At 47.0% G+C, this 27,006-nt stretch overlaps 1 protein-coding gene across 4 annotated transcripts; it reads left to right on the top strand.

The window, feature by feature from the left end:
• The first annotated feature begins 1,130 nt into the window (after positions 1 to 1,130).
• ASCC2 (activating signal cointegrator 1 complex subunit 2) lies at positions 1,131 to 25,264 on the top strand. 4 transcript variants are annotated; one of them, XM_052689705.1, is made up of 19 exons: positions 1,131 to 1,234; positions 3,089 to 3,184; positions 4,312 to 4,470; positions 4,777 to 4,947; positions 6,648 to 6,777; positions 8,646 to 8,713; positions 10,414 to 10,524; positions 10,865 to 10,977; positions 12,620 to 12,694; positions 13,244 to 13,351; positions 14,721 to 14,789; positions 15,488 to 15,562; positions 15,886 to 16,072; positions 16,636 to 16,850; positions 19,151 to 19,270; positions 21,995 to 22,219; positions 23,346 to 23,457; positions 23,987 to 24,063; positions 24,544 to 25,264. In XM_052689705.1, exons 2-19 carry the CDS (start codon positions 3,104 to 3,106, stop codon positions 24,710 to 24,712), a joined length of 2,265 nt encoding a protein of 754 aa, XP_052545665.1. In that variant the 5' UTR covers positions 1,131 to 1,234; positions 3,089 to 3,103; the 3' UTR covers positions 24,713 to 25,264. The 4 variants fall into 4 exon arrangements, with proteins under 4 accessions (XP_052545665.1, XP_052545666.1, XP_052545668.1 ...); XM_052689706.1 differs by having other exon boundaries at positions 1,131 to 1,566; XM_052689708.1 differs by having other exon boundaries at positions 1,144 to 1,172.
• Positions 25,265 to 27,006: the final 1,742 nt, after the last annotated feature.

Below are 27,006 nucleotides of genomic sequence, written 5' to 3'. Positions count from 1 at the left end.
TTTCTCTGTGGGGCTGCTGGACCGTCCACCCCATTCCCTTTTCTCTCCTCTGGCCACGTGTGACACACAGGAGCGGGGACAGCCGTAATGTGGTTACAAATAGGATGGCAAGTCAAGGTGCTGACTGCTCGCTGTTTCTGAGCACGTTGGACTGGGGGATCAGGAGCTAGAACCTCATTTCAGTCTCATTCCTAATTAGCCACGTGACTGAGGGCACGATGTGGTTTCCATTTTAGGCTGCTCTGTATAAAACTGGGCTCTGGAGTTTTGGAGGTGACTGCTGCAGCCAAGGAGGAGAGCTGAGATACGTGGAGCACCTCTAGCATAGTGAGTTGATTGCTTTAAATGCCTCACTTGTTCTGTCTTTCATCCCAAGAATGCCTGATTTCTGTGGGCTTAGAGTGCTGTAAACTTGACTAACATAATCTGTTCTCGAGAGCAATTGAGCTTGTATTTATTGACAAGAATTATCCTTTTCCTGCAGTGTCAACCTGGTGATCTCCAGTAAACTCCCTGAACAGCAGAGAGAAACCAAAACTGAAAGGAACCAGAGAGTGGACTGTGGGGATTGCTGGCTTTGGCAGGCTCAGCTGTCCTGTGGGTTCCACTGCTCTGTGTCCTTTGCCTTAAGTGTGTAATTTCATTTGCCTGCAGAAATAAGTTAGCAAGGCCTGCCTCGTTGAAGGGTGACTGGTTGACCTAGTTAGTTGTTTCAAAGGAAAAACAACTGTACTGTGCAGCTGTCATCCCTTAAAATACAACATTACAGGCCCAAATTGTATCCAAAATACATTTTATTAAATGCCACGCTGTTGGTGGGATCGTGGAACTACGGATTCCCACTGCTGCCTGCACAGGGGTCTGCACTGTGCTGCTCCGCACCGCAAACACTTCTCATACAATCACAGCACAGTTGGATCAGAAGGGCCCTTACAGCCCCAACCCCTGCCCTGCGCTGGTTGCTCCCCCAGCTCAGGCTGCCCAGCGCCCATCCCTGGCCTGAGCAGCACTGGGGACGCAGCACTGGGGACGCAGCCCGCGCCGCGCTGGAAGCACTGCACGCCCCGCCTCCTGGAGGCTCGCCTCGTCGTCCGCCCCCCGAGCACTTCCGGCCGACACCGGAAGTGCCTCCTGTTTCCGGAAGTGCGGTGCCGGTTGGACGTGGCCGCGCGGTAACGGGGCCTAGGCTGGGGAAAGGCGGAGGCGCTCCTTCTCCTTCTTCACCGCGACCGCGGTGAGGCAGGGCCCTGTAGGGAGTCTGAGCCGGCTGGGCCGGCTGTGGGATTGGGTGACCGCGTGCTCTTGTGTGCCTTCGGTTGGGGGCTTGGCGGCAGCGCGGCGTGTTTGAGGCCGGCCGGCTGTCCGGAGGCATCTGAGGTGCAGCGGGAGGGGCCTGGGGCTGTGTGCAGGAGGGCCGGGGGACTGCAGGCCTTGGCTGACCCGCTGCTGGGGCCGGCCTGCTCCTCCTCCAAGCGATACGTGTGTCCTTTTTCCCTTTCCTCTGTGGGCGCTGAAGCGTGGAGCAGGGAACACCTCCTGTCGTGCTTCCCTGGTGAAAGTGTTTTGGTGTGTTCTGTTTCTGTTGTTGTTTGTTTGTTTGTTAAGGGCTTCTATGCTGTGTGCCTGAAATGACGAGGTAGATTCGTAGAATATCCCAAATTGGAAGGTGCCCATAAAGACCACTGGCCACACAGGACCACCCAAAAATCAGACTGGTCTGAGAGCAGTGTCCCAACGCTCCCTGAGCTCCAGCAGCTCGGGCTGTGCCTGCTGCCCTGGGCAGCCTGTTCCTCTGGGACAGATCCTTTTCCTGATATCCAACTTGAACCTTCCCTGAGATCCAAAAAAATCTGTTTGCTTAAGCCAAAACTCAATGTGAAGAGATTGTGTGATAGAGGTTAGGAGTGATTCTGCACGCTGGGGTCTCTGTGCTCAGGTTTATTCTTCATTTGAGATGAATAAACTTCTGGTTGGGACCCCATCTCTTACCCCATCTCCTGTTTCTGACTTGGCAGGCTCAAAATGAGGCACCTGAAATTTTTTTCCCATATTGCAAATTTTCACTTCTTTGTGGAGTTTTCAAAATGACTCTAGAAATTATAAGAGCCAAAAAAAGTATTTATTTCAGCTTTTCTATGCTGTGAAATTTAGCATTGATCTGGTATTTCTTCTTATTTTTTGTAAGCCTCTGAAATATTGATAATGATGTAATTTAAACTAAAATCCATTTTCTGGATCCAGAGGCACATTTCTTTCACTTTGTGTCCAAGCTGTGACACTGCTCTCTAATCAGTGTTGTTCAGCTGTAGGGACACTCCTGTTACCTTCCGTTCTGCCCAGGCAATGTGAATAAAATGAAATACATGTTATGAGACTTTGGTTCTTATATCTTCGCCACGTCATTTTTTTTTTAGTACTGTTTCACTCACATCACTGTAGATTCCCTCAACTGTTTGAAAGCTGTGTTAATCTGCAGTTTACATTTTGTATCGGTGCCTGAACCAATGCACACGATCACATACTTTCTATCACATACTTTCTGTTGAATGAAGTTGGACTCACAGTTAATTTCAGAGTGGACCGAAATATTTCTGAGCCTAAAAGTGCTGTTGACAATTGAAATACAGTCCCACGAGCGCATTTGGGAAATGGACAGGAGAATGCAAGGCTTTAGATTGCCTCCTTAGTTTATGATGTCAGGAGACAGGCAGAACGCATTAAAACAGCCTGCTGGAGCAGGTAGTTCAGCATGACTCTTCAGTAACCAGATTGAAACATTAAGCTCCCCTAAAACAGTCCCCAAATGCTTTTTGTTGTGCCTGAGATATCTGCAGCCTCTCAGTAAGAAGCAGGAATGAAAGTGTCTCACTGTGGCACAAACCTCTTCCCAGGCACGTGCAGCTGGCTCTTAGGTGTTCCCTAAAGCTTCAGCATTTGGCTGGTGTAAAAACTGCTTTGCAGAAGTCATTTCCAGCCTCGGTGTGGCTGCGGTGTGCTGAGGCTGCCACCTGTTCTGTTGTGCCTTTGATTGACTGACCTTGTAAAACACATCCTGTGCTGCTTTTGTTTTTCTGTTTGCTGACGACAGTCACAAGTCATCGCAATGCCAGCGCTGCCGCTGGATGAACTCCAGCTTACAGAAAAGGATCCCAAGACAGGGAAGCTGAGAACCTTACCGGCACTGGTGAGCTGTATTTTTTCATGAAGGCTAAACACAAATAGCTGTCACGTATTGGAACCTGAGCTGAAGGCTGTGTTAGTTCAGGATGTGGTGAAATTCGAACATTCTCCCTGTTTGGTAGATTTTTCTTCGTGTTTTAATGCATTTGTTTAGCTGAGATTTTTTTTTTTAGTGATGGATAAATGAAAGCATACTGTGTTCAACATCCACAATAAATTGTGTTCTCCTTCAAGTCCTTACTCATTCAAAGAATAGCCCTATAAACAATGGGGGCTTTTGCAAGCTGTGTGCAGCGTAGCTCTGAGTTACAGCACTGGGATAGTTCTGCCTGCTAACAGTGTCCTGTGACCTTCTGCCCTGGGATCTCAGGTTGGAACCACAGGGCCAAACTGGAAATCTATGCCTTGTGCTTGTCTAGCACATAGAGTAGCATGCCCGTGCTGTTACACAGGAATATTCAAGGTCGTGCACAGAAATGAAACCCACTGTTACCCTTTTCTTCCAGTAACATGACGGCACGTTCTGAGCCTTCTCCTGGCCGTGTTGCCGAAGTGGGGCCTGCTGCTGGTTTGGCTTGCTCAGATTGCCCTGGGCATCAGTGTGGGCTGAAGCAGAGCTCAAGGCTGCTATTTGTTATGCAGCACGATTCTCATGTTAGGATGGGGGGATTTGGGCAAACTATTCAGTATCTCCTGCGAAGGGTAGCAGAGTGTTTCTTCTCTGTATTTGGTGGTCATGTTGGTTTGGCTTTTTGGAATGTTGTTTGAGAACCAGCTCAGAGGGAAAAGAGGGCGCAGACAACATTTTAAAGGCATGACTTCAAGCTGTTGCTGTTTGGTTTGGAGGTGTGGGAGGGTTGCTTTGCAAGGCTTTGTTAACAGAGTGCAAGTAACATCATCTGCTGAATTATGGAGGTCTGAAAATACAGCTGAAAAATAAGGCTGTGAACTCACTAATCTGAGTTTTTAGTTTGAGTATTAGAGAATAGGAAGTTACCAGAGAACTGAATGACAGACTGTATTATCGTGTAATTTTTCTGTCAGTTTCCAGAAATTCAGCAGTGCAGATGGGAACTGGGCATTCCTGCCACTTGCTCTCTGGTTTTAATACAGTGTTTTGGCTTCCTGCAGCACCCAGAAATCAAAGCAGATCGGTCTTTTGTGCTATACAGACCGCCACCTGTTGTCAGAGACCCTGCCTTAGTGGAAGAATTCTTGGAGCGAGCCAAATTCATTGCAGATGATCTGGACTGGCTTCTGGCTTTGCCTCACGATAAGTTCTGGTGCCAGGTAATGATTGTTTTGTGGATGCTGGAGAAAAAACATGAATGGTGCAGGTGCTTCCAAAAGCCACGCGTTTTAAGTTGTCTTCATAAAGACTTGCTTATGCTTTTATTACGTCGTTTATCGAGGATTTTAATTACTGCACTGTAGAACACGAAGTAATATTTTCTTATAGGCTTGAAATTTAAGAGCTGATGTGTGATGGACAGACACTGCTAGCACTCTGAGGTGTCTCAGTGTGCTTCTCAGCTCAGCTGTGAGCACGACCTGTGGCGTTCCTTCTTTCCATTCTCTCGTCTCCTGTTGCACAAGGTAATCTTCGATGAGACCCTTCAGAAATGCCTGGATTCCTACCTGTGCTGCGCCCCTCGCAAGTTCGATGTGCTGTTGGATTGCCATCCAGAGGTCAGTGACGTGCAGAAGCGTCTCCAGCGCAGCGTCTTTCTGACTTTCCTAAGGATGTCCACTCACAAGGAGTCCAAGGTGAGTATTGCTCTGCCTTGCAGGCACCGCGGGCTGCATAGCTTTGGAAAAAAGGCAATTTGAGAAGTGAATCACGTTTCTTATTCGCATGCCCTAGCTGCATTCCTCTCTGTCTGTTTTTATCAGTGTTGCTCAGTGTGGAGGTGATAACCACTCAGAGCTAAAGCATCTGAACTATGCCATGATTTCTTAGGGAGATCCTGGCAAACAACTAATTAATGGCAAGTTAGAAATGTGTGGTGCCACAGTGCATCAGTGTGACTAGAAAAAAAGAGCAAGTTGGCCTTTGTGGCTGCATGGAACAGAGGCTTTTCAGGCCACCAGGAGCCAGGTGTTCACTCTCTCAATCCCACTTCACCTTGCAGTGCAGCTCTGTGTCATCCAGCTGTGCTGATACTTGTCTCTGCTTGAACTTTCTCCGTGTTTTGGACGCACACCAACTTTACTCCGGATTACTATTTTCTTGGCATCATAATTGAAAGGCACACTCATCCCTAATTGTGTGAGTGCAGCTCCCATGGGCAGCTGTGGAATTCTCACAAGGCCTGTGGGCAGGATGAGGCACCTTGTGTTTTACCAATTGCTGCCTTGGTATCTTCCTTGGTTCAGTGTGTGTTACGTAGTGGTGGGGCCTTGATGATCGCACTGGTGGCTGTCAGCACATCGAGGAGAGGTCCTGGAGTGGGAACTGGAGGACTGGGGAGGCAGTGAGTGAAAGGAATGCTGGAGCCTGCAGCTGGCACCGCTTCAGCAAAAGTACTCGACACCTCTGTGGTGCCTTTCATTGCAGGTCTGATTAAATCCTGCCCCCCCAATGAGGCAGACAAGCATCTGAAACCATTTCATAGTTGAGTAATTTGAAGAGAATGAATAGTCTGTTGTCGTGCAGGCAGTCAGCAGCAGTTCTAGAAATTGAACCTAGCCAGCATAAAGCCTGCTGCTCTGGGAGGGACAGTGTGCATTCTGCCTTTCACAGAGATTGAAAACATTTGCCATCTAGGCAAATCTGCTGAAAGTCACTGACATGAAAATTGCATTTCAGCTTGCTTGCTTCCTGCTGTTACAAACAATGGAATTTTTTGTCATCTATAGCTTTAAAAGAAATTCCTTGGATATTATAAGTCATGTGTTTTGGAAGCTTTTAGCAGTCAGGATATAGAGATGCAATTCCTGTTGGCTTTTTTTCTTCCTACTTTTAGACAGTGACACAATGGCTTTGATGCCTTCGTTCTTCTTTTCCAGGATACCAATAGCATCAGGCTGTGATTTTGTGGGTACTTTTTCGGTGCCAGTTGAACTGTTCCTGTGCCTGGCTGCTCACTGCTCCTCCTGAGCTGAGTCCTTTTCATGCCAGTCCAGCTGTTTACTTGGCCACGTAGCTGAGCCAGGTCTGGGAACTGAACCAACTGCAAACAGCCCTGTGATTTAACTTCTAGGTGGATCGGTGCAGTGGAGGACACAACTACCTCCATAAGCAGTGGTGCAAAGTCAGTGGTGTGGATGGAGTGGTGACAGAGACAGCTGGGAGCGTGGGGGTAAAACAGACTGCAAAAGCTGGTGTATGGCCAGTGCTGCCTCCTGGGAAACAGAACCTTTAAGGCACATGCAAGAGATGCTTTTACAAATGCCATCGTGATACTGCAGTTCTTGCTAAGTAACGTCCAGATTGTTCTTTAAGTGTATGTTTTGTTTCCTTGTAGGATCACTTTATCACTCCCTCTGTCTTTGGAGAAATTATTTACAACAATTTCCTGTTTGACATCCCTAAGATACTGGATCTCTGTGTGCTTTTTGGAAAGGGAAATGGTCCTCTGCTCCAGAAGATGATTGGTTAGTAAAAGCCAAGGAACAGCTTGTTGCATTTTTCTTACTGTGTGCAATACCCCTCTTCTTGCCTGCCATTCTAATAATACTACTCTGGAAAAAAAACCAAGAACCCATAGTTTAGTAGCAGCTGTAGTTTCTAGTAGTTTGGTAGTCTATAGTTTCTGGATCAGATGACATTTTTCCTCTTTTCTCCTCCTTATGAACTCCATGTATGTCAAAAAGTGCTTTGTGGCCAGCTGCTTAGCTGGCATGAGCTGGACTCAAGATGCTAGGCATTGCCCAGGGCTCAGTTATTTCCTTGTCCTCAACCACTGGGTAAGAGGATCGGGAGGGCTTTGCAAAGCCCTGCACAAGAATGAAAGGAGCAGCGAACTGGATTTCTGGGCAGAAAGGAGGTGGGGCAAAGTCCCACAGTTCATGTGATGCTTTTGTTCCCAGAGCTGGGAGCTGAGTGAAATGTGCAACAAGAAGTAATTACTGGTCCCTGAAGTGGGAGAACTTGAAATTTCAATGCAGACCTTGATAAAACAGTGCCTTCAAATTGCAAGGTGCTTCAGAGCGTTGCTCAAGCAGTGCTTATCTTATCCCAAGATATCTCTGTACAGTCACTCGCTGTGGCCAGTGCATGTTAAGCAATGTCTCAGCCGTGGGGACACTGGAACCTGCATGAAGAAGAAGGCATGTTGGCTTAGCTTCTGTGTTTGTCCTTTGCAAGGGAACTACCTCTGACCTTTAACATCCACCTGAGCACAAATGGAACAGAACTGACCTTGGATTAAGTGAGATCTTCCTAAATTCTAACCCAGTTTGTCTACAGTTCCTGTAATGAAACTTTTTCCTCTCGTTGGTAGTTATTTTTGTCTCTTTTCCAAGTAGACCAGCATGAGAAGCAGTAGAGAGATCACATGGCAGCCGTATTTCCAGACCAGGAAAACTTGGAGGCTTAGAATTTTTGGATCCCTTTGTCTTTTTCAGTAACTTTCATTCTAAATTTAGCAGTCAGGCCTCGGAGGTAGGGAAGAAAGCGTGACAAGCTGGGTGCTTCCCTTCCAAATGTGAAGTTTAAATTATCTGTGCCTTAAAACATTCCAAAGAAAACCCAACTGAGTGGGAGCTCATTGGAATTATCCATGTCCTTTGGGTGCAGTGCAGTAACTCCGTGTGCAATTTGTTCACCTGATTATTTGCTTTATGCTGTCTGCGTAATGATGGGAGCTGGGTAATTCATAAATTGATAAACTTCAGGTTCTTCTCTGGGAATAAATTCTTCTGAGACCTGTCTCATAACTCTTAGCCGTGCTCTGTCCTTGCTGGAGAACTCTGTTAATTTTCACAGTCAGAACAGTAACTCACAGGAAAATAGGCAGCCTCTGTGCTTCCCTGCGCAGGATTTATGGCATGCCATTACTCAGTAGAGTATTTTGTAAAGATAATGAAGTCCTAGTAATGTAATAGCAGGTATTACTAAAGCCTCATTACCTTTAAGAAATATCCTACAGAATATTTTCCAGTGTATGCTGAACTGTTATCAGTAATTAAAAGTCAACTGCAGTTGTTAAATAAAGGAACTGGGAATGTTTCGAGATGATGTTTGCATTATTCATCGATTCAGCCTCAGGTGTGAATCATCTGCCATCTCGTTTGCTCTGCTCTGGTGAGCATATTCCAGTCCTCTGGTTGCTGATGGGACAGCCTGAGAGGAGCAGGCACTGTGTGTGAGTTGAGAAGTGAGTTTGTGCCCAGCTCCTGATGAGGTTATTGACCATCTCTGGAGGGGGCGAGGGGTGTCAGCAATAAAAGCACATCTTCTGGTGGACATTTGCTTGTTGACGTGTCTGAACTGATGGCAGCTGGTCTTGTTCCCTTTTCAGAAAATATCTTCACTCAGCAGCCGAGTTACTTTGGTGACCTGGACGAAACTCTGCCCACTGTCCTGCAGGTACTGCTGTTCTGCTCAGGGCTTGGATTTCACCGGGAAATGTGGCATAGTTTAGAGGGAGGGAGGGAGCGAGCAAATGTGGTCGTGGGCCAGCAGGATGTATTTGTTTCAGTTCATATTATCTCTCTTACTTGTGCTCGAGTGTGTCAGGCAGTTTTTGGACCTTTATCTAAAACTATTGCTTGATGACTAATTCCTGTTACCCTTCTTCAGCTTCTGCCATTCTCTTGCCAGTTAATCCCAAGGAATTTGTTAGGCTGTTTAAACAAGAGGTAACTATTCTTCTTATCTCTCCCTGAGTGGGGAAGCATTAAAACTTCAAACAACAAAATAATGACTGTGAGAGGCAGCTAAGGCTTGATATAGTGGAATGGGTTGGCATTAATGCTGCAGGTTCTTGGGAGCAAATGAAAATCTATTGGAAGGACTGTGCCTCACAAAAGATATTTGGCATCTCTCTCTGTCTCAGCTTTCATTTTAATAAGCAATTTGTATATTCCCCAGACTTTGTAGGCAGGATTTGCATTTAACCTGAAAGGGAAATCAAAGTGCCTTGACAGCTTTGTACCCTGAAAATGTCGTGTTTATGCCCTCAAAAAACTCACCTAAACCAGACAAGGGCAGAAAATCTCTTACCCCAAAACACCTATAATGGCACTTGGCTTTTTGAAAGCCCACATTCTCCTTTCTTTGTGTATGTTAAACTGTTGGAGCTGGATTTCAGAGATGATATCACATTTTAAAAATATTCTAGGCTGCTAGACTGGGCCTTAAAGGAATTACTGAGGAAGACAGAAAAGATTCCATTTGCTGTTTGAACTGCACCACATCAGAACAGTTATTCTGCAGAACACCGGTTTCTTTACTGTGTGTTTTGGTAACACTGCAGAGTAACACCAGTGTATCTCACATGTATGGACGGAACAGTTCAAAAGATGCATCATCACTGATCCATTAAACTATTTCCTTACCCTGCTGATGAACGAAGTCGATACCCCTGCAGGTCTAGGAGTGTTTGTGCCCAGTGGGACAGTAATATTAACCTCGGGTATGCAGCTCTGGTACTTTTAGCCAGCTTTTCACATTCCTCTGGGAGGAGGGTTTGACAAATCTCCAAAGCTACCAATGTAGAAAATTTCACGGAATGGTTGAGGTTGGAAGGGATTTGCTTTTAACCTACACCAAAGGCTTTTAGTAATCTTGAACCTAATTCGGTCAGCTTCTGGAATTCTTCATTTGTATCTAAGAGCCCCGGGATCTGTTCTGCTAACCTCAGAGCAGAGGGTGGGAGGGCTTTGGAATCACCTCATAAGCGTGTGGTGGTGTTGACTTCTATGTTGTTCCACTGCTGCCTTGCCAGTAGGGCTCACCACATACCAGGTGACCCCAGTGTTGGTCTTTGTAGACCTTTTCTTGCCTAGTTGGGGACGTGTGTTGTAGCTACAGCCCTGTCTCAATGCCACTGGCACACACAGCTGCACTGGAACTGCTTGTAGCTCTCACGTTGCTCCACAAGTGGTGTGGTCCTTCTGCTGTTACCTGCAAGAGTCTGTTGCAGCTTTCATCATACAGCTCTGTGCTGCTGTGTGGAGATAGTCACGTGTTGCACAGTAGATCATGGAAGTGGTTGTTAGTAAGATAAGGCACGTCCCAGTGCTTTCCTCTGTCTGTTTCAACACTGTTCTCTTCTCTCGATCTAGGTGTTCAACAATATTTTGCATAAGTGTGGCTTGCAGTGTGAAGGAGCCTCTGCTGAGCCCCAGAAACTGGAAGAAAGAGTGAATGTGACCCCAGGGAACATGCCCCTGCAGGTAGAACCATTGCTCTGTGCACTTTGCTGTTTGTCATCCTGCAGACCGAATGCTCCCTGCAGCATTGGGACCACAGAGGGTCGTTCTGTTCCCAGACAGCTCATACAGCACATGTCATTGTTCCATTGCTTGGCATATGACTTGGTGACAAAGCCTTTCCAACGTGAGTTTCTTGCTTTGCTCTTGTGCATTTCAAGCACATCCATTGTGTCACGTGTCCTGCAGTCAAGAAAAAGATTTAACCTGAATCTGATGCATTCCCTGTCAGAGTGGATTGTACTGTGTACTTAGGAGAGCTCGTGTGGTTCTTTCCTCTCACTGATTGTTCATTCTCTCTCAGGAGCTGAAGGATATTGTGCTGTACTTGTGTGACACTTGCACAACACTCTGGGCATTTCTTGATGTCTTCCCATTGGCTTGCCAGACCTTTCAAAAACACGAGTTTTGCTACAGGTACATCTTGGGCTGCTGACAGTTTATTTTGGTCGATTAAAAATACTGAGCGTTCAGCAGGATCTTGCCCCAGTGCCTTCATTGTTAATTGCTCAGATTTAGTGCAGCTGAAGAGTGCTGGATTCAGACTGATGGGAACATGCAGGTTCCTAGTAAATGAAACAAGTTATTATGGAGGTGTCTGCAGTTCCTGCTAAGTGTTTACCTTCATCATTGCCCGTGAGCCAGTCAACCACGGCAATTTCAAATCCCATTTGAACATTACTCAGTGTCCTTTGGAAGGGATGGAGAAAAAGCTGCAGATGGAAAGAGTTTCTTGCCATAGGACTTGAGGAAGGGGAAGGGGAGAAAGTTTTTGAACTGATAGCCTGTCGGGGTCTGAGAAGAAATATTTTTGCTTGATGTTGGACCTCAGTTTTATGCTAGGGAATATCAGTGAGCTTTGGCAAAAGCTGAGCGCGTGGGAATGGATAACAAGGCAGCACTGGCACAGATGGGCTGACAGCTAATTCCCTGACCAACTCCAGTTTGCAGTGCAGTGAGGCAGGAGCCAGAATGGTCGCAAGGAGCAGACAGCAGAGTGTTCCCACAGGCACTGCAAGTCCTTGAGTGATGCTTACCCAGCCTGCCCCAGGTGTTTCAAGCCACAGGACTGTCTGGTAGAGACTTGCCACAACCACTTTTGTGTAGCACCAACTGAGATGTTAATTTATTGTCCTTATTTCCCCTTCTTTATGTGTTTGTTAGTTCAGATGAACTCATTCTTTACTGTTATTTCTGACCACGTTGCAGACCTCTGAAGTCTTGCAGCTGCCAGTGGTCTATGGACCGCAGGCTGAGTAATGCTGCTGCTCCAGGTTGTGTGGGTTTCTCTCCTCTTAGGTGTTGTCAAGTTGGTTATTGAAAGAAGAGCAGATTGGTGGACTGCTGGTGGCTGCTTGGATTGGAAAGCAGCACTGCTTACATGCTTGATTACTCAGAGCAGTAAAGCTTTTTGCTTTTAGTTTTGCTGTTGATGTCAGAGACGTGCTAAAATATTCTTGATCTTTGCAATGGGTCAACAGCAACATTTTTATTACTTCCCAATACAGGCTGCTTTCTGGGTCTTAGGGGTGTGGGGAGGGAAATTTGACTTACATGTCCTGCTTTTGAAACCTCTCGGACTCCAAATCTGTTGGCAGTTGGCCGTTTCTCTCACTGACTAAAAGTATCAACCAGCTTCTGTTACATTTGCCTCAAGGATGCTCATTTAACATGCCTGCCTCTTACTGTGTGACATGGATGGGATGTTGCTGATGGAGCAGCTCTGTGCAAAGCACAGTGACGGCTCATGAAGCAGCGCTGGATGTTATTTTGAGGCCAATCTCAGCTGAGGGTGTTGTTCTGTGCAGCAGGAAGATGCTTTTCAACTACATTGCTTTGCCTCCATCTTCAAAGATACCTTGATGGCTTCCTCAGGCTGCTGCTCTTTGTCTGTTGTGTATTACCTTGCTTCTGTTTCATGAAACAAGTAACAAAGCAGAATAATGCTAACGAGTACTGCTAGTGAGGGGAGCTTAATGGAATAAACCATTTGATTTGTATTCTAGCAAGTGATTTTGGGAGCATCCATTGCCAGTTGTTGTGTCGCCCCTTTCTACAGGTTGGCATCGTTCTATGAGCTGGCAATTCCTGAGCTGGAGTCTGCAATTAAGAGGAGGCATTATGAAGATAACAGGTAAAAATCTCTGTGAAGACTTGCCTTTTCTTTTCAATCTGACTCTTGCAGGGCTTGGTTAAAAATGCTTCAGGGTTTGCCCACCACTGCAGAGTCTTTTCCATCTTTCTTTGTGCTGCTTCACAGAGCTCTGAAGAAGCAGCTTTTCTAATTCCAAATTTTCCTGGGCAGTGGGGTGAGAAATCATTTCTTTCAGTGCTGTCTAAGAAGAACCTTGATGGGAGATGCATCCAAATTGTAACAAAGTGTGAAAACATGAATGATATCTCTGTGTAGATGGGTCTCCTTGTTTTTCAAAGCACAGGCTATGCTGGTGCACTTGATGTATCATTTGTCTGGCTGTCAGGCCAATTTCCTATTGAGAGCAGCTTCATTTAGAGTGAGGATTTTCCTTAATGAGTATGAAATGGCTCTCATCTCTGGTCCTCACAGCAAAGAATTCAGCTAATGAAATTCCTCCTCTAGAGGTGTAACTCTGGAGGAAAGGAGCATTAAAGATCTGAATTTGTTGTGCTTGCACCAACAGTGTGATCTTTACTCTCTCTGCAGTGTTTATGCTGATTTGTGGAGGAGAATTTCGCATTCCAGGAAGAAGGTGATGGAGGCCTTTCACATCCTCATAAACCAAGTGTGTCTGCAGCCCATCTTAGAGAGCAGGTATTGGCACTTGGGTTTTGTGGTACTCTCCAGTTATTTGATCACCACTGTGGGGGAAAATTTTGTTTGGTTTCTGATTTACTGGAGAAAATGGGCAGTGTGGGAGTTGTGCTGACATCAGAAGCCTCTTATCCTGCACAGCAGGAATGCCCCAGATGAAGTAATATGAACTGGTACTGGATTGGTGAGTTGTTGGCCCCAGCAAAGTGAGTTAAGGTACATGATCCAATCAGTTTGTTAACCTCACTTCATGGCTAACTGGCAAATTCTAATGCTGTGCATTCTGCAGCTGTGAGAATATTCAATCTTGTGTTGAAGAGTTCCTACAGATCTTTGGAGAAACCGTACTGGACATAATGCAGTGCTATAGATCATTGAAAGCAATGTTTTTAAACCTGGATGCTGATGGCTTTACTGCCCCCTCCTATTTTGAAAATAGTTAGCTAATGAGAAGTACTTCTTATCTGTAGCTCTGTGTCATTTCAAAATGACTTTGTTTCTTATTTACTTTGTAAATAAGAGAACTGAAGTGACCCAAAATCATGTTGCAAATTTGGAGATGAAACCAAAAAAACATGGATCTTGGTTGGTGCTCTGCTGGGCTGGTCTCTTTGCCTGCAGTCGTTACAAGTTTTCATAGAATCACAGAATGGCCTGGGTTGCAAAGGAGCACAGTGCTCATCAGTTCCAACCCCTGCTGTGTGCAGGTCACCAACCAGCAGCCCAGGCTGCCCAGAGCCACATCCAGCCTGGCCTCGAATGCCTGCAGGGATGGGGCATCCACAGTCTCCTTGGGCAGCCTGTGCCAGTTTTCTAGACTGCTGGTCTCTGTGGCTCCCATTCAGCACTTTCTTAATACTGATCCAGTGCAGAGGTCGTTCTGGCTTGCTCTGACATTTGGTGCATCAGCTGCAATGGAAGGTTTAGGAGTTAGAACAGAAAGATTGCAAGAGGAGCTTGCTTGGCATCTGTTCTTGCATGAGTGAGCACAGGCTTTCTGGGAGGCTCACTGATACGATCCCAAGGCATGTAATAGAGTGCAATTGCAAAAGTGCTACACACCCTTTTCTGCTTATTGCAAGTCTGAGGCATCAGATGATTTGTAAGCCTGTAAGAAGCCTTGTAATTGTAACTGTGGTAACACTTTGGATCAAGCTGGCTGAAATGTTTGCTAAAGCCATAAAAGAATTTTGTTTCCATTTGACCCTTAGCGTGTATGAAAGCAAAGACTAAAATCTGTTCTCAAATGTGGTTTTGCCTTGATGTATGAAGTGTTATTAGTTTGGCTACTGAGCAGAATGTGGAGACTGTGCATTGTGGAGGTCTTACCACTGAGTTTTTCACTCTGTTGTGCCATTGTTTTCTGCAGCTGTGAGAATATTCAACCTTATATTGAAGAGTTCCTACAGATCTTTACTTCGGTACTTCAGGAAAGGAGGTGAGTGTGGCTGAAAGAGGCCCATGGGGATGGGCAGCTTGCCTTCCCTTTCCATTCTTTACAGCAGAATTGCCTGAGACATTATTAGGAGGGGTTATGATGCGTTTGGGAGTTAGAAATCACTCTAACTAGTTGGAGGAGCAGCTGTGAGAGAGTTTCAAACTGTGGTACAGACTTCATTGTAAAGATGAGGAGGAATGTTGTATGACACTGAAGAATATTATTCTTCACTCTCTTTAATCCGGGCCTTCAAAGTGAGGAATAGCAATTTAGCCATTAGCTGCCTTGATGAGTGAGGCTGTTATTACTAATTTGTGCTTCTCAACCGGGGTGACCAAACCAGGAAGATACCGAGTGCTAATGCTGAAGATGCAAAGTCAGTGGCAGAGCTGGGAATTGGATCTTGTCATCCTGGCACTGCAGACATTCTGATCACATTCAAATCATAAACCATGTTTGCTATATGATGCCACAGCAGGTTACAGTCTTACCATGTGAGGAGTGCTGCAGCTGGGTATGATGGGTTACAGCAAAGCGTTGCTGCAGCACCATGGAAGCAAAGTCAGGGTGATGCATGCTGGAATTCTGTGTTGAGTGGGAGACAACCAGAGTGGCATAGCAGGGATGGCAGTGTGTCACAGGTCTGCAGGTAATTTATTCCACAGTCCAACTGATTAAACTTGCTTTTGCATGGTTAGATTTCTCCGTGACTATGATGAGCTGTTTCCAGTTGAAGATGATGTCAGTCTGCTCCAACAGGCTTCGTCCACGCTGTATCCTTTGCTCTCGCCTCAGGGGTTTGCAAACCTGAATGCTCTTGGATTCCTTTATGCTGGTGGCATTTCCACTCTTGCTGCCTCTGGCTAACCTGCGTGGCTGGCAGTAAGAGATGGAAAATTTTATCTTAAAAAAAAAAAAAGAGGAGAATCTCAGAATCACAGACTGGTTGGAGGGGAATGGGCCTTTGGAGGCCATCTGGTCCAGCCCATAGAGGCACAGGCTTGGGAGTTACCGAAAAATGCATAGCTGTTTCAAGGTGAGATTTAGAATATGTGCATCTAGAACATGAGAAATGTCCTTAATGCTGTTCATGTAGAGATGAGACCAGGGCAGCGTACATCCTCCAGGCAGTGGAAAGTGCATGGGAAGGTGTGGACAGGAAAAAAGCACAAGTCATTCAAGATCCAACATCACCAGCAGCTTGCAATGGAGCATCAGCAATGGTGGAGGGCTCCTCTGAGGACAGAGAAGAGCTCGGGGCTGCGTACGCATCGGGAGATGAGGTGGGCAGGGCACATCTCTGTCCTCAGTTCATTCATCTGCAAAGAGGGGATTGGTTTGCTCAACTTCTGGGGTTGTGTGAAGTTTAGTTTCATTTCTCACCTTTGCTAAATTTAAGTGCAGACTTCTTGAAATGAAGAACAGAGCTGCACTGCATTCTGCCTTCTTTGAGCACATTTCTCCTGACTCCTGTTGGCCTTTCTTGTTGCTGGTTTTCCTGGTGCTGTGGTTAATTCAAATACTGCACTTTATCACTGTAGTTCATGTGCATGTTTCTTTTAAAAGCAAAGTTCTTATGTTATTTGATGTAAGGGTTCTTCAGTGTATCCCTGCTGACTCGAGCATGGACAAACAAAGTTGTGTGCCTGTGTGCCCAGCTCTGTTGTAGATCTTATGCAGTATGAACAGCTTAGCTGATTTTTCTTCTTCTGATTTCAGCCTTCAAATTCTTTGTGTTTAAACACTGATAACCCAGACTGCTCCTTTTCCTTTTTTAATGTGTGTCTACCTTCCCTCATCTGCTGTTTCTTTCCAATGATGCCACTCACTGTGCTGGGTTATACAGTGTGCTGGGGCAGCTGCTGCACCCACTGCCAAGGTGTCCGGGGTGGAGCTGGACTCTCTGATCTCCCAAGTGAAAGACCTGCTACCAGAGCTCGGGGAGGGCTTCATCCTGGCCTGCCTGGAGGAGTACAGTTACAGTGCAGAGCAAGTGATCAACAACATCCTTGAAGATAAGCTGGTGCCGTTCTTGGATAAACTGGACCGAACAATGCAAAGGTGTGGGGGACTTTGGCACTTTTGTTTTCCTGTTGTGGATTATTAATATCCTTCTTTTTGAAGGTTAGAGACCTCTGGCAGAGGAGTTCTAAGAAGTTGTATGTATTTTCTTAGGGTAGTTAGCTGCAGGGTAAGCTTCTCTTTGCTGTATGCTGCTGACTTTTTGACCTCATTGTGTACTTGCAGAGAATGGGAACATAACTGTAAAATGGATGGGAGGATTAACTTGTAGGTAAGCTTGGGAAGGGTAATACAAATGAGTGGACAGTGAGGTGGGTTGAAAACTGTGTGACTGGCAGAGCTCAGAATGTTGCTGTCAGTAGCACATCCTGGTTGGAAGCCTGTAGCTAGCACTGTTCCCATGGGGCTGGTTCTGGGTCTCATTTGACACCTCCATCCATGACCTGAATGAAGGGATGGAGTGCGAGGAGTGGCTGACACACCAGAAGGCTGTGCTGCCTTCAGCAGACCTGGACAGGCTGAGAGTTGGGCAGAGAGGAACCTGATGAGGTTCTGCAAGGGAAAGTGCAGAGTCCTACACCTGGGGAGGAATAACTCCTCCCCTCTGCTCTGTGCTGGAGAGGCCACATCTGCAGCACTGTGTCCAGTTCTGGGCTCATCACTTCAAGGCAGACATGGAACTGCTGGAGAGAGTCCAGCATGGGGAAGAGCAGAGGGAGAGAAGGGGCGATGCCGAGAGGATGGGGCCAGGGCTGTTTGCAGTGGTGCCCAACTGGAACGTGGGGAGTTCCATGTGAACATGAGAAAGGACTTCTTGACTTCGAGGGTGGCAGAGCACTGGAATAATCTGCCCAGAGGTGGCAGAATCTCCTCCTCTGGAGGTATTCAAAACCCACCTGGATGTTTTCCTGTGCAACTTGCTTTAGCAGTGGGGTTGGACTTGGGGAGCTCCAGAGGTCCCTTCCAAGCCCTATGATTCTGTGATTCTGTTCAGTATTTCAGCACAGCAGATGCTGGCTCATGTTTTGTGATTGGAAGACAGAAATACTTGTCCATTAAATGCTCAGATAAGAGCCATGAAAATTCCACCATGGGGACACTGGTTTAATTTAGGCTGGCCAGCAGTACGTTGTTGTGCACTGAAGGTATTTTGCTGCAGAAGACGGGGTCATAGGTGTTAAAGTGCCAGCTGTCCTGCAGGAAAGGGCATCTTCAGTGGAACCAGTTCAGCTGGAATTCATTCTGTGGGGTAAAATACAGTATTTGAAAGACTGCTTTGTGTTTGGAGTTAAGCCAGGGAAGCAGAATTACAAATGAACTGGAAGTGGCCATTCGGATCCATTTCTACCTTCCCTGTGACAAACTTGCCAAGCTTTTGCTCGCTTCTCTGGGCTGTGCTCGGGATGTAGGGATCATAGCTGACAGTGGAATTGAGCTGTTTGAGCTGTGTGCAGCTGTCAGTGTGTTTGTGCTGCAGCAGCAGTTCTTGTCTGAGCGCAGGATGAGGATGTGCTGCTTGTTCCCATTTCACGGAGCAGCGGGCAGACTCTCATTGTTGCACTAAAAAAGGAGAACCGTTTTTATCAGAGAAGCGACGTAACGAAAATCTGAGTTCTGCAACAATCTTCATGCTCTCAGAGTCGGATCTGCTGACTTGGGCACAAATGATGTGGGTGGATTTTTGGAAGGTGGTTGTTTTTCTGCTGGTACTGCAAAGCCAGCAGTTCTAGAAGATAGAGCCGGGTGGTGGTTTGGTTTTTTTCCCCTTGCATTTTGGAACAAAACTGTAGGATTTTGATCGCTGCTGAGTTTAGAAGCGAGCACAGCAGCATTTCCAGCTGCCCAGCTGAGCTAACAGCACCAACAAAATGAACGTAAGAGCAATGGGTTTTGGACTTCCAAACTGAACAACCATAACCTGGAACTTGAGATAGAATTAAAAAGGAGCCGTAGGGAGATAAATATCCTGAATGCAACAGCAGGGCTCTATTGGAACTTGTAGCACAGTGTAATCCATCACACTTAGAGTTTGGCTTTACTGACTCAGGATTTTGAGACCAGCCCATGATGTTCTCCATGCTCGGGTACGGCTGTACTTATTCTTGCAATGATCAGATTTTGATTTCTGCCAATTCCTTTGGCTTCCCCAGAGAGATTGGTCTGAAAAGCTGTTCTGCAGGTGCTGTACTGCAGCAGCACAAAGAGATTGCAGTCATGGTGTGGGTGATGGTGTGCTGTGGGTGCCTGCGAGATCCACAGCACAAACCAAGGTCTTAGAAGGAGAGGACGTGGTCTTCCTCAGCTTCACCATTCCATTCTCTTGTTTTTTGATTTTACAGACAGCCAAAGCCAGACCCTACGCCTCTGGTCGCTGCTCGCCACAATGTTTTCCAGAATGATGAGTTTGATGTGTTCAGTAGGGATTCAGTGGATGTTTCTCGGATACAGAAAGGCAAGCGGTGAGTATCGTGCCTCCTCAATTAACCCCATCTGTCAGGAGAAATACATACCTGGGAGCCTACACGTTTATTCCTGTTCTTGCAGTCCTCCTGCAGGAATTGGCTGGCAGGACTGAGCCTTATCAGAAATGTTCCCCACCTGTTTACTCTTTTGCTTTGGGAAAGTAAAATCGAACGCCACCAGGAGATTGGTTTCCGCTCGGTGTTTTTCCTAATTGCCTTTCCTCTGTCGCTGCTGGCAGCTGCTCTGCCAAGCTCATTTGTAATGTTGTGCTTTTTCATCTTGCTCCTAAACTTACACTGAAGAACCTGAAAAGCAGCCATCTCTACCGGGCTGTGATTGTGACTCGGAGATAAAGCAGTGATTTGTTCTAAATACAAGGGAAGTTTCAATATCCATCCGCTCCACAATCTGATAAAGCCTGGCAGCTTGGACTCCTCTGCTTCTATTGTTGCTCCTGCTCCTGTAAGCCTGCTGTGAAGGGCATTTGCTTTACTTCTTGCCTGGCTGGGCATTTTGTTCTGTGCCACACTCCGTGCTGATTTCAGCTGGGGCATTGCTTTCTTGGCTCCCACTAACATCAACTGTATCTCAATAACACGGTTGATTTGTTCCAGATTCTTTTTGAACAGTCTTTCATCTAATCAGCTAAGTGCCATCTTTATGTTGGTGTATATTAGGAAGGAATGTAAATAAAAGTGTCTGCAGGCTGAGCTACGTGATCCTGGGAGCTCTCAGTTAAGGCTTCAGTTGCAAAGCTGCATTGAGCTAACAGAGAAAACACTTCTGTCCCAAAGCACAGACAGACAGATCTCCAGCAGCAGTGCTGTGGTGTTTCCTCTGTAGCGGCCGGGCAAGAGAATAATCTTTCCTTTAAGTACAAAAGTGGAGCTCCATCAGTAGTCCTCGTTCCATAAGCAGGAATCCCAAGTGTCTGCCTAGGTAACAGAGTTCTCCTGGCCCGGCTGGAGACCTGCATTTGATTCTAGTTGTATCCATGGATGTGTTTGGTTGGGATTTTTTTGTTCTCCTTAAATCTTTTCCTCTCCAAATTCTGTCTGCGTTCAGGGTGCTGTCGCTGCTAAAAGAGCCAAGTCAGGCTGAATCTCATTGTGCTAGCTGCTGTGGGCAGGGACTGTTAATATGAAGGAGAAAGCCACACCAGGAAGAGGAGAAAAAGGAATGGGGAAATGAATGCAATAGCATATACGTGATTCTCTGCTGATCTGGAAGAGTGATCACAGCTGTCTCTGCATGTCCAGCCGTGATCGCGGGCTGAATCTGTCTGCTGAAGTCAGAGCAAGCCCTCAACACCAGGCACTGTAACATTTTCCCACTGTTTTTCCTGGAATTGGTGCCTGAAACGTTTCATTGCAGCTCTTCTGCAGTCATCAGACCAGCTCAGCAGGAAGCAATTATTGCATATTTAGTTCAGTCTCATGCTGAATACCAACATAAGATGTTATCCCAGCCGAGGAATGCGAGAACTAACCACAGGATCTGTAGGGCATTTTGCAGCTAAATTCAGGCATAGAACAGAATGAGTCACAGAAGAGAGTGGAAGCAAATGTATCTACAATGTTTGGTTGTTTTCAGATTCCTAATGAAAGTCAGGCTTCTTTGGATCACTTTCCCAGTGCTTGCTAGACACAAGTCTGCCCATTCCTGATACACTGGAGGTTTGCCTTGGACACGTTCTTTCTCTGATAACATCCAGATGTCAAACAGATCACTGATGTGTGTTCCTTCTAGGTTTTGAGGGCTGCAAGATGTCCTGTGAATGCTTGAAAGTGGGTTCCCTATAGCTTTGCTGTCAGTGTGCTGTGATGTGTGGTGCTGTGGTGGTGATAGGTTGGTAGTTGGACCAGATTGTCATAGTGGTCCTTTCCAACCTCAATGATTCTATGAAAATTTCAGGATTTCAGGGAGTGCATGTGCACCCTGAGACATAATGTCCCAGTGGCTCTTCTTAAATACCTCTGTCAAGCTTCTGTTTGCTGGCCTTCCCTTCTGTCGGATGAATATTGTCTGTTGAACTCAGTGTGTGTGCAGTGCTTTGATATACATCAGATCAGAAGCGTGGTCTGCTGCTTTGTTCTCCTTGTCTTAGTAGTGCTAATTCATTTCTGCTGCACTGGTAATTTTTTGTCCCTTTCCCTCTCCATTCATATTTTGCAATCCATGTCTGTAAGCTGAGGCTCTGAACTCTATGGGAATGAGTGTGGCCACGCTGCAGCGCTGTGGTGCAGCCCTGGCCATGGCTTGTAGCTGTGCGTGCACTGCAGTGAGGCAGTACTGCAGCGTGGGGTGAGAGGGCACCCTGGGCCTTGCAGGGCTGTGTCCCAGTGTTAGTCCTAGCAGCCATTCAGGATTCATGGGAATTCTTGTGTTCGATGAATCCCGGCCAAAATTCAGCTTGAGTATAATTGCATCTTCTGTTCAAGCTTCTCTTCTGTCTCAAGTGACAGTGGCAGTCTCCAATTCCTGTTCTGTCTGTTATGTAATCTTGCTGGGGTTCTGCTTAGACATAACTTTGTTCCAAGCCAGGAGTGGCGGCTTTTATTAGCTAGACGAGCACTCCTGTTATAAATCAGAGAGGGAATAGGGAGGCTGAAGTAGTGCTTGTGATGCTTGAGATTTCCACTTCACAGCAGGGGAAAAACTAACTCGCAGAGGAGATCTTTACATTGCCTTTCTGTTCCTGCTCCTTCCTCTCCATGCAGGAGGGAGAAGGACACAACCAGGAGTCTGCTGAACGACAAGCGCCTGGTGGCTGAGCAGAGGGAGCGCTACAGCCAGTACAGCGTGCTGGTGGAGGAGCTGCCTGTGCAGCCAGGAGAAGCCCAGCTCTATGGGGAGGACTACGAGGATGAGTACGACGACACCTACGATGGAAACCAAGTGGGGGCAAACGATGCTGACTCGGATGATGAGCTGATCAGCAGGAGGTAGGATGGGATTGCCGCAGGGTTGTGGGGAGCTGTTCAGCACTTCTCTGCGTTCTGCTTTCAGTGAGGACGTGTGTGCACAGGTCCCTGTTTCTCCTCTGTTGGTTGTTAGCTTTCCTGTACGTGCAGGAAGCTCTCAAGATCCTCCGACTGAATCTGCAGGGCTCAGCCATCACCTCAACTCAGCAACAAATCCAGGAGGGGACTTTGACATTGTGTTGAAATTTACACGCAGTGCTTCTGCTCGTAGGATAGCTGTCCTGCAGCAGGGGGAAATGGCCTGTTTTGAGTAATATGGATGGAGTGCAGCAGGGCAGTGTAAAGCAGAAAGGCTGGTTAGCAGAGAAGTCAAAACTGGAGAAATTGTACAACTGACGTTTTATTGTGTGCCAGTCCTGTTGGGTTTCTCATGCTGGCTCCTGTAATGGGCTGCACAGCGTTCTCCACAGTGACTGACAGCTGGAGACCATCAGCTGATAGTAAGCAAAGTGCTGGTTGGACACGGGTCTTGTAGAATGTTTATTCCAGAAATATGAGCTGGAGATAGCAGAGACACGTCTGAAAAGCTGGTTTAACACTTCTGAAGGTGACTTGTTACATTTCACATGTTCCAGAGATGTCAGTATTTCTACCCTTCTGTCTTTGGAGATGCTCTCTTAGATGCTTTTGCCTTTTTTTTTTTCCTTCTCAAGTGTGGTGAGACTTCAGTTTAAATCCTTTTCATGGTATACCTACAATAGTATGACCCTCAACTCTTTCCCCGTGTTTCAGTTGCTCAGTGCTCTCTGCTTCTAGAGATCCAGCAGGCAAAATTACTGGATGTTACTGCTAAAAATCAGATCCATAGGTTCAAAATAACAGGGGCTCTGGCATTAGTGTGTTTCTGGCAGAGTTTGAGGTTTGACAGTAGAAGCAAAAGAAGCAGTTGTTTCCCTGGTGCAATTCCTTGTGAGGTTCCAGGATTTTCATGACAACTCCTCACCGCCTTTTTTTTTAATTTATTTTTTAACTATTGTGGATTTTTGTTATTGAGAGATACAGTGTGGAGTGGAAAGGATAGGATTGTGCAGTGCAGTGCTTTGGTTGTGCTCTCTTCACTGTGTGCTGTTTGTGTTTTGTTCCTTAGGCCGTTCACAACTCCTCAAGTTCTGAGACTCAAAGGGCAGGAGGAAGGGCAGGAGGAGGAGGAGGAAGAGGAAGAAGAAGAAGAAGAGGAAGTTGAAAAGGAAAGACCAAAGGTGACACTCAGTTTGCTGTTGGAGTTGCATTAAGGTTTATTACATCTCATACCTGCTTCACATGTTAGCGATTGCTAGATAACATAGAGATGATGTGGAACAGATTTTCTCTTTCAAAGAGTGAGCTGCTTTCTGGAGCAGCTGCTTCTGCAGTCTGCTGGGCTGTGAGGTGTCCCCGAGTACAGCTATCTGCTGCTTCCTGGCTAGCCGTGTGGAGCAGTGGCACTCCGTGGAGAGGTTTAATCTCCTTTATTCCATCAGCAGACAACGCCAGCAGAACGCTTTCAGGGTCACTGAGGCTCTGCTGTCGTGGATATACTGGAAATGGTGCTATTGATGCGGGGTGTGGGAAGCAGCCTGTCAGTTTTTATATTTAGTGTCACTGACACCAACCCCACAAGCTCTGCCAGAACAGATAATAAATAACAAATGGGCTCTGTTTCATGCTCCAGCAGAACCTGCTCCAGCCCTCTGATGGATGCCGCTGAGCTCACAGCAGCACTCATCTCTTTCCTTCTTTCCCATGCAGGACCACTTTGTTCAGGACCCAGCTGTGCTGCGGGAGAGAGCTGAAGCCAGGAGGCTGGCTTTCCTTGCCAGGAAGGGGTAAGTCGGTGTCTCCCCTGCAGGGTGGAGCCATGGCTCTGCTGTCATTAGTGAATATCTTGTAGCTGACTCAAATAGGAGGATATACCTGTTCCTTAGCATTCCTGTCCTCAGGGTCGCCACCACACGGTGTGAACTTCCTCGCCCAACTTTTACTTCCCTGCTGGTTGTGCTGTCTCATTGAATCCCTGTAACGTCATCAGCACAACTCTGTGCTGGTCAGAGCTTGGAGGGCAGCAGCTTCCAGGAGCTGAACGACTCCTGTGGGATTTCAGGGCAGTGCAGCAGCTGGCCTTAGCTGACGTGCTCAGTGTGTAGGACAGCGTCACTGTGGGGCTGATGTGATGCTCAGCTTCTGCAGACCCGCAGAGCTGGGCTGAGCAATGGCAGAACCCCTCGGACCCAAGTCTTTCCTTGGGATTGATGTACTTTCTTCCTTAAGTGTGCTTGTCGTGATGTCCTTCTCCCTCTGTACTCCAGGCACAAGCACGACAGCTCTGCTGTTGTTGGGAACACAAAGGGACACGGGCAGAACCGGGAAACAGTGCAGGAACGAAGGAAGAAGGAAGCAAACAAAAGCACGAGAGCGAATCATAATCGGCGCGCCATGGCCGACAGGAAGCGGAGTAAAGGCATGATTCCTTCCTGAAAGCTTCCCAGGTGCTGCAGCAGCCCCAGTCCTCTGCTTGGAGGCAGCTGTGCTCCATCCCCTCGGCCCTCCCTTAGCTCAGGGAGGCTGGGTGCCACGTCCAGAACCTGGCCCTTCAGCTCCATGTGAACTGCACATCCCGAGGGAGGGCTGCCTCTTCCTGGAGAGGAGCTGCCCTCCGTGCACACCGTGGCTGTTCCTCAGTCTGAAGAGACACGTGTACAGCAGTGAGCTGCACCCACCGTTCACTTCTTTTTGTACTATTTATAACTCGGAGAGTTTTATTTTCATACTGGCTCCTCCTGCCCTCACTGCAGCCCATGGGGAGCTTCCAGGCTTTGCAAGGCTTCCCGGGGGCAGCCCTTCCAGCTGCCTGCTCTGCTGAGATGCCTTGTCCTGCAGTGAGGCTCAAAGGCTGACAGCAAAATGCTCGGGCTGAACACTGCTGACACACACGTAGGAGTTGAGGTGAATGAGACTATCATAAGTTTCTGTCCCTGGAGCAAGGTGTGTGGAAAACTGAATGTGCCAATAAATGATTTGAGTCTTGTAGTTGGTGTTTCAGGCTCTTAAGAACTATACTGATCTTGAAGTTGGAGGAGCTTCAGCAATGTGCTGCGTCTGCAGGCGGTGAAATTTGTTTGCTGCTCTGTGTTGGTTTAGTGAAATGAGATCTAGCCACTGAGAGTCGAGATAATTGAAAATCAGGCTCGTGGTATCCAATGCAAGCTGACAGTAATGTGGAAATCGGAGATAGCAGGGTCAGAGTCCCTGGGGAGCCAGCTCCTCACTAACTGCTTGTCACACTCCGTGAAGCAGAACTGCCCTGATCTTCATGTTTGCTGTTTGGAAGCCTGGGAGCTATTAGTAAGCAGCACTTTCTAGTTGCTGAAAGGGCTTTCCCTGAGGGCTGTCTTTTGTGATGGAGATGCTCTCTGCCTGGAGAGATGTGCAAATCCTTGAGTTTGCTTTGTGACCTGTCTGTAGGTGGGCTGCTGTGCTGTGCCCCGGACTGCCTGCCCACTGATGGTGGGAAAACCATTCAGTCGCTGTTGCCACGGAGCATTTTGCACGGTTTTGGAGTGCTCTTTTCCTCGTGGAGACGCACTTCCAGGTAACAATTAGGCTTTGCTTGGTTAGTCTATTCCAAACGCCATCTCACCACCACCACTTCTGTGCTTTTTCAAGTACACACGTATAGAGCAGAGCAGTCAAAGCTGCCCGTGCTTGTTGCCACGTGCTGGAGAAATGAGCCCGGGGCTGTGCAGTGTGACAGCCACTGCTCCAGGGCACATGGAGTGCCGTGCTCCCCTCCCAACGCTGCAGCACACGCTGTAGGCTGTAGGCGCCGCGGTTGCTGCCTGGTTTTACGCAGAGGGCGGGGACTGTGGGGCTGTAGGATCGCTGCTGCTGCCAAGAGCGTGGAAACGTCTGAGTGCACCTCGTCCCAAGCCTCGTAATGACAGGGCACATCACAAAGGGAATTGGGTTCACCAACTTCCCAAAAAATCCAGAGTCGAGGAAAATTACCCACTGGGAGAACTCCCCAGTGTTTTATAGCTACTGTTCTCTGGCCTGAGAGCTTCGTTTACTCTGCCAGACTGCTACAATGCTGTCTCCCCTTTCCTAATACTGTATTCATCTTCAGTTCTTGCTTCTAAGAAGCTGCAAATCTCTCTCACCTGCTCAGCATAGTGTGAAGCTATCAGCACTGCAGCCAGAACTTGGAGTAAAGCAGCACTTAAATGGTAGGAGATAATCCCAAGGAAGCTTAAACCTCCTCTTAAGCATCTCTGTAAAAGCACAGCTGGGACTGTGAAAAGCCCTAGTTGTTTTTTGCTCAAAAACAAGCACAATGCTTTTAAGATCTCTTAATGTTCTTACAGTAAACGTTTTACTCCTGTCTGGCACATATTTACAAACCCAATAAAGCTGCTTTCATTAGTGCTGGCTGTAATTTGCACTGCCTCATCCACTGCTAAAATTGCTGCTTATTAGCAAGAATATAGTAAGGAGGGAGAGATGTGTTTTTATAGGTCCTCCAGCAGCAGGCTTGGATTGGAGGGGAAATGGGAGAGCAGGAGCTGGTTTCTGCCAGCTCTCCCTGGAGTAATTCTGTTTTAATTGAATCATTAACCCAAACACTATCCTAACAGCCCTTCCTCATGAAGAAAGTTATTGGAAATGTCCACTGGGAACAGGGGGAGACCTTTCAGAGCAGGTGCTGAGAATTACTCTGTTCCCCATGAGAGCAGAGGCACGAATGCTTGTTGCAGAGCTACGTGATTGCTGTC

The sequence above is a fragment of the Tympanuchus pallidicinctus genome, unplaced genomic scaffold, assembly GCF_026119805.1.
Source record: "Tympanuchus pallidicinctus isolate F22 unplaced genomic scaffold, pur_lepc_1.0 scaffold25, whole genome shotgun sequence".
Lineage (NCBI taxonomy): Eukaryota > Metazoa > Chordata > Aves > Galliformes > Phasianidae > Tympanuchus > Tympanuchus pallidicinctus.
This window is presented reverse-complemented; position numbering and strand designations above follow the sequence as displayed.